Below are 6,180 nucleotides of genomic sequence, written 5' to 3'. Positions count from 1 at the left end.
GGAAAACTTCTAAGTATAACCCGGGAGGCATCAGTGGAGGTGTTGGTCAGAAAAGAAGAATAAGTTGGACCCAGTTAAAAAGAAAATTTCATACAACCCAAAGTTACCATAATCGAAGCTAAACCTCTACAAACTCGCCCTAGAGTGGGAGCTGGCCCCAGGCTCCGCTGACCCACCTGCATCAGGCGGCTGGAGGGACGGGGGAATTTCTCCACCGAGAAGAGGACGCCTGAGCTGAGCTTCCTGTCCAGGCCTCGCGGGGCCTGGGGCAGAGCCGGGCCTGAGCCCAGGTCGTGCCGCACCCAGTCCCCTTGTAGGTTCCGTCAGACGCCAACCCCTGCCTAGTGCAAAGCGCTGCAGGTGCTCAGGCCGTGGCGCTGGGCCAGCCTCCCGCTGCTTTCCCAGAGGTCCCCCAGGGGCTGTGAGCACCACTCTGATCCAGAGGGCAGGGCCGCCAGGGACCCCCAGGTGACCGTCTGCTGCGCCACCTGCTCCCTGTGCCGGCGTCTCCCAGGCGCCGTGGCTGCTTCAGGGAAGGTGGTGGTCCGTCGGCTCACTGACAGCACGGTGAGGTGCTCCGTGTAAATCTACAGGGAAGGGTTTGGAGAGATGGTGATGGACGTGCGTTGTCAGAGGTCGGTGTGTCCGAGAGCCTGTCGCTGACCCTGCTTCCTCCCCTAGGTGAAGCCAGGCCCCCAGAGCGTGTGCAGCAGACCGACCTGGCTGCCACCCTGGCGGTGGGGCTCGGCCTGCCCATCCCGCAGCACAGTGTGGGCCGCTTCCTGTTTCCAGTCGTGCAGGGCAGAGCCCTGCGGGAACAGCTGAGGCTCCTACACTTGAATGCAGTGCAGCTCAGCAGGCTGTTGCAAGTGCGCGTCCCGGGGTACAAGAAAGGTGAGTCACGGCCACCCTCCGTCAGGCCGGGCCCCCGCGTGACCTGGCCCTCGCTGCGGCCTGGCTGTGCTCTCAGAGCTCGGCCATCACCGTGAGCAGCACCAGAGGCCGTTGTCTCCGCCACGTGCTCCCATAAGTGTGCTCAGTCAACAAGGGGTGACTCTTCCCACTCAGTTTCTGTTTGGAAGCAGGGCCAGGGCTGCCCTCATGGAGCGCAGCTTGAGAGGGAGAGCAGGCGGCCATTGATGTCAGGCGGTGTGTGGGTGGCGAGGGCCTGGGAGGGAGCATGTGGCAGATTCGGTCCTGGCGGTGGGGGGGGGGGGGGGGGGACGTGCCTCACTTTTGCAGGGATGAAAGGGCGGGAGTGGCTGGAGCAGAGGAAGGCACAGGCCGGGAGGCCGGGGGTGTGGGGCCTCTGGGACCCTGGCTAGAGGAGGGGCTCTCGCTGTCGTCCTGAGCTCTGCAGCCGGCCCTTGGGAGGCTCTGGGCCCAGGGAGGCTGGAGGAGAGCTGGGAGGAAGCTGCCCAGAGAGGACTCGGGATACGGAGCCGGTGGAAGACGCAGGTTATTGCTGAGAGGCAGGCAGGGCACCCATGCGGGGGCGGCGGGGCGGTGGGGGGGGGGGGGGCGCGGTGATTGTGGATGTGGTGGAGACAGCGGCAGGCACCCGTCCGCCTAGTCCTCACACAGTGTGAGCATGGGAAGGTAAAGTCGAGGGCCTGTTAACACGATGCATTTCTGGGTGGTTTTCCATCGCAGGAGCAGAGGGGAGGGAAGGAGAGAGGGAGCAGGGGAGGAGGAGAGGCAAGGAGCCCAAGGAGGCAGAGGGATGGGGGCGGTCGGCTGGAAGGAGGTTGGAGGGTGCTGGCCCGTGACCAGCCCACACACGAAGGTTCCTGGGCGCCAGCTGTGAGGTTCTCCCACAGGCCGCGTAAGCACACTGGGAACCTAGTGCCTACGTCTGTGCTGCATCCCCAACCTGTTCCTCTTCTTGTCAGAGCATGGATTCGAACATTTTAAAATATCAGAAAGGCTGCACGGAAACTGGGTCAGACTGTACTTAGAGGAAAATAATGCAGAAATCCTTCTCAACATGGGAGCCAAGGCCCGCAAGCAGTACCTGTACACCCTGAAGGCCCTGAGCCAGGCCTTGAGCAGCCAGGAGGCCCAGTACGACATGTACTCGATGGTGGTGGGGACCGTCGTGGTTCTGGAGGTATGGTGCTCGCACGGAGCGAGGCTCACCTGTGGAGCCGGCTCGATACCCCAGCCAGGATATTGCAGTGGAGTGTCTGTAGCACATCCGTGTTCCCAAAAGCAGGAAACTGGTTTTCCTGTTTGCTCACGTGTGCCCTTGTGCACAGTCCTGTCCAGGCGGGTGGCTGGAGGCGTGGTTTGGGCCTTTCCCTGCCGCCATTGTGGACCAGCCCGTGCTTTCCCGCCCAGGTCCTCGCCCTGCTCCTGCTCAGCGTCCCGCAGGCCCTGGGTGCCACGGCGAAGCTGGAGGTCCCCCTGTCGCCCGTGTGTTCTCTGCTCTTCTACGTGATGTTCCTGCTTCTCTGGGCCATGCACATGGTCGTGTGCACCTCGACTGAGAGCTCCCTCTACCTGTGCAGCCTCGCGTGGCCCATGGCGGGCGGGGTGCTGGCGCTGGTCTCCGCGCTGCTCTGTGGGGTCTTGTCCACTCTGACCAGGATGTGTTTGCGTGGAAAGTTTCTGAGGAGGGTAAGGCTGGCTCCCGCAGATGGGACACATCTCTTTGTGTAGGCTGCACTTGGTAGTTGAGTACCTTCCCCCCCCCCCCCGCCCCCCCCCCTCGCATGTGCGCGGCAGGTGCAGCGCTGGCCGGAGCCGGGGAGGGCAGCCTGTCCCCAGGCTCTGGGCCCACCTCACACTCTCAGCTCCAGGTTGACAGGTCCCAGGCCTCGCCTGTCAGGTCGGAAGACAGGGTCCTGGTGAAAGAGAGGGTGGGAGAGTGAGAGAGACAGAAACATCAATGATGAGAAAAAATCATGGATCAGCTGCCTCCTGCATGCCCCACACTGGGGCCCGAGCCCATAACCCAGCCATGTGCCCTGACCGGGAATCGAGCCGTGACCTCCGGGTTCATAGGTTGATCTCAACCACTGAGCCACACTGTCTTTAGTTTTATATGCTTCAAGTTGGTACATTGAAGGGATGGTGCTGTGATGCCAGCTTTGTCATTTCAGTAGAATGAACATTTCAGTGGAAACTTCTGGATTTCTGGAAAATTCATGGTTGGATTCTTGGGAAATATCGTTGAGGTTCTTTGGTTTAGTAGCGGGATCTGGCTGTGGCTGCCTGACGACCCAGGCTCGAGAGGACGAAGATGTTGTATGAAGGGCTGGGTCCAGGGGCCGGGCCCAGGTCTCTGAGCCCCCACGCTGCCCAGGTGGTGCGGGTCTAGGCACCATGTCTCGCCACCGGGCTTCGGACGGGCTGTGCTGAGGAGGGCAGGCCATGCCTCCAGAGCCAGGGAGCATCTGATGCGTGTCCCGTGGGTTCTGCTCTGTGCCCAGCGTGCAGCACGCTGTGTGCGGTTCTCAGATCTCCCTTACGAAGTCCACCCTCCTTTCTGCAGAACCGAGCTCCTTCCCACTGGAAGTGGTCGGAGCTGGACTTCCTCGTCCTGGCGGGGACGGCAGGCCACGTCCTGAGTCTGGGTGCGAGCAGCTTCATCGAGGAGGAGCACCAGACCTGGTACTTCCTCGTCAGCACCCTGTGTCTGGCTCTGAGTCACGAGAGCTACCGAAGCTGCTTCCTGGGAGACGACGAGGAGCCTGAGCATTGCCCGCGGGTGGCAGGAGAGTTTGCCGGCGCGGCATCAGCGTTGCAGGGCAGGAGCGTCAGCTGTGACGTGTTAGAGCTCGACCGAGCGCGCCAGAGCCCCTCTCCCCTGGACGGACTCCGGGGGCGTGAGAAGTGCATGGCGCTGGCCGGCCCGTGGCTGGTCCTCGGCTGCTGCCGGCTGCTGCGGTCTCTGAACCAGACGGGGGTGCAGTGGGCCCACCGCCCTGACCTGGGGCACTGGCTCACCAGGTGAGAGCACGCGCCGTGGCCAGTAGTCGCCTTTCTCCACTTGGGGCCCGTTTGCCATGTTCAGGATGGAAGTGGTGTTTGAGCTTTGAAGAATTAGAAAAATACACCCTAGCGCATGAGTTGATGTTGAAAAGCACACTTACATCAGGCTAGCCCATGTGGTTGGTTTTATGGCCGAATCACTGCAGCTGATGTTTGAGAATCTGTGAGTTTTCAGTGGTGATCACAGCGAGGAGCTGGCCCTGCCCTGGCCAGCTGCTCCCGGGAGGACAGGCTGTGACGGACGTGGTCAGAAGCCTCGACAGCTAGTGGCTGTGCGGGTGCTGCTTCAGCACCTGGGAGAAGTGCAGCAGGTGAAACCCAGACTGGAAAGGGGGGCTCATGACAGTTAGAGGGGGCGGTGGCGCTCAGGACAGTCGGACGGGTGCTGTGAGGGGCTCAGGACAGTCACAGACACCCTGCAGCAGGAAGCTTCAGCAGGAGAACAGGGAAATGCTTACTCCGACCAGCATTTGGGAGTTTCAGGTAGAATAACAGGGCACAACCTTTATCTAAGAAGGTAGGGAACAGAAGGGATAGGCGGCCTGGGTGAGGCCGCGACCTGGCCCACACGACAGTCACTGGGGAAACAGTGTGGCCTGTGCCTCCAGCCCGAGTGTGGCTCCTTCCTTGACTGCGAACTCTATGGGGAATCTCCCATCCCAGCGACAGCCCAGCGCCCGGGCAGCGCTCCTGGGCTGCTGCTGCGAACCCCCTCCTCGCCCTCAGTGGCCTGGAGAGAGGAGCCGAGGCCGAGCCCACGGGCCCTGGGACCGCACTGGGGCCCGCGCCTCCGTGCTGGCGGGTGCTGTTCCTCCCCACACTGGACCGGGCCCTTCCCCTCGGCTGCTTCTGCGTCTCGGGCTGTCCCTGCCGGTTTGCAGAGGCGGCCCTGGGACCAGGACAGAGCTGCTTGGGGGCATCCAGGCTCGCCTTCTGGTGCTTTTTCAGTTGTGACTTTTACCACCAGGACAGGACATAAATGTCCAGTTTAAACAGCAACAATGAGTGGACCCCATGTGACCACCCCCAGAGCAAGGCCCTGGCCACAGGCACCCTCTGCCTGTTTCCCAGGCGTGTTTCCTTCGTGTGTTTCATTTCGTGAGTGAGCAGTGCTCCCGGCGGCAGCAGTGGGCGTGGCCACGCAGCAGGGTGCCCACCCACCCTGTAACCGCTGCCTGTGAGCCTCCCAACTTCTCTGGGGTCTCGGGCCCTGAACGGAGATCACACCGGGAGGTGCATGACTCCCCGGAGTGGGATGTACCCTGGGAAGCACGGGGTTTGCCCAGCAACTCCTCACCTGTGTAGGGAACGTGGCTGCCCAGAAAGGGGCGCATGGCCGAGCGGTGGGTGGGCCACTGTGGACAAGAAGCGGTAGGTCAGGGCGACAGCCCTTCGTTTGTATGTTGTGAGAGCCTCAGTCTGCATTTCAATCACCAACCGTTTTCTTCCATGCTTTTCGGGAAAATCAGCTGTTCTTAGGACAGTTCTTAGAAAGCCACGCAGCAGAGACCCAGCATTGCTAGCTACACTTGTGGGTAATTCCTGGCACTTCCCGTTCCCTTTCAGCTCTGACCACCAAGCCGAACTCTCCGTCCTTGCTGCCCTTTCCCTCCTCGCCATCTTCGCGCTGGTTCAGAGCAGGTGCTCCTCGGTGGCCAAGGGGGCCCTGGCGCTTGGCCTGCTGGGTGTCTACTGCTACAGGGCAGCCACTGGCCACGTGCTGTCCCCATGGCAACAAGACAACAAGGACGTTTCCAGGTAATGTGCTGCAGCCCGGGGGCTTGTTTTGAGGTCTCTGGCTTCTGAAGGGACACCTGCCTGCTGCCTGTAGGACGTTGTTGAAGTGGTTTCACCCAGAGATCCGAGGGCCTGGCTGAGCGCGCTCAGTGAGCTGACCGTGCCCTCTGTCCTGATGGGAGACAGTTGCTCGGCGGTGAGGTGTTTGAGGCTCATTTTTTTTAATTAAGGAATTTTTTTAAAAAACAAGGCGTCTCAAGGATTCAGTGTTGCTTGGTCAGGACGAAATGAGATAGAAGAGCGAGTGGGTGTTGCCTAGCAGTTGGGAAACGTGGCAGAAAACTAAACTCGCCCAGGTCTTGCAGGGAACCCCTGAGGAGCCTCATGCTGCTGAGCCCCGAGTCACCTTGCAGGTCAGGGCAGCTGCTCTGTCTCCAGGAGACGGGG

At 61.3% G+C, this 6,180-nt stretch overlaps 1 protein-coding gene across 4 annotated transcripts in view; it reads left to right on the top strand.

The window, feature by feature from the left end:
- Positions 1–5,787, top strand: part of PIGG (phosphatidylinositol glycan anchor biosynthesis class G) — a 16,193-nt gene extending 10,406 nt beyond the window's left edge. For 2 of the 4 annotated variants that reach the window (XM_023749116.1, XM_014450625.2), the window contains exons 6-10: positions 682–894; positions 1,893–2,110; positions 2,341–2,619; positions 3,497–3,954; positions 5,563–5,785. In XM_023749116.1, the coding sequence (XP_023604884.1) occupies positions 682–894; positions 1,893–2,110; positions 2,341–2,619; positions 3,497–3,954; positions 5,563–5,758 (1,364 nt within the window). In that variant the 3' untranslated portion in view covers positions 5,759–5,785. Of the gene's footprint in view, positions 1–681; positions 895–1,892; positions 2,111–2,340; positions 2,620–3,496; positions 3,955–5,562 lie in introns of all 4 variants that reach the window. The other 2 variants (XM_006108644.3, XM_023749117.1) reach the window with 2 other exon arrangements.
- The last annotated feature ends 393 nt before the right edge of the window (positions 5,788–6,180 follow it).

Source organism: Myotis lucifugus, unplaced genomic scaffold (genome assembly GCF_000147115.1).
Source record: "Myotis lucifugus unplaced genomic scaffold, Myoluc2.0 scaffold_2947, whole genome shotgun sequence".
Classification (NCBI taxonomy): Eukaryota; Metazoa; Chordata; class Mammalia; order Chiroptera; family Vespertilionidae; genus Myotis; species Myotis lucifugus.
This window is presented reverse-complemented; position numbering and strand designations above follow the sequence as displayed.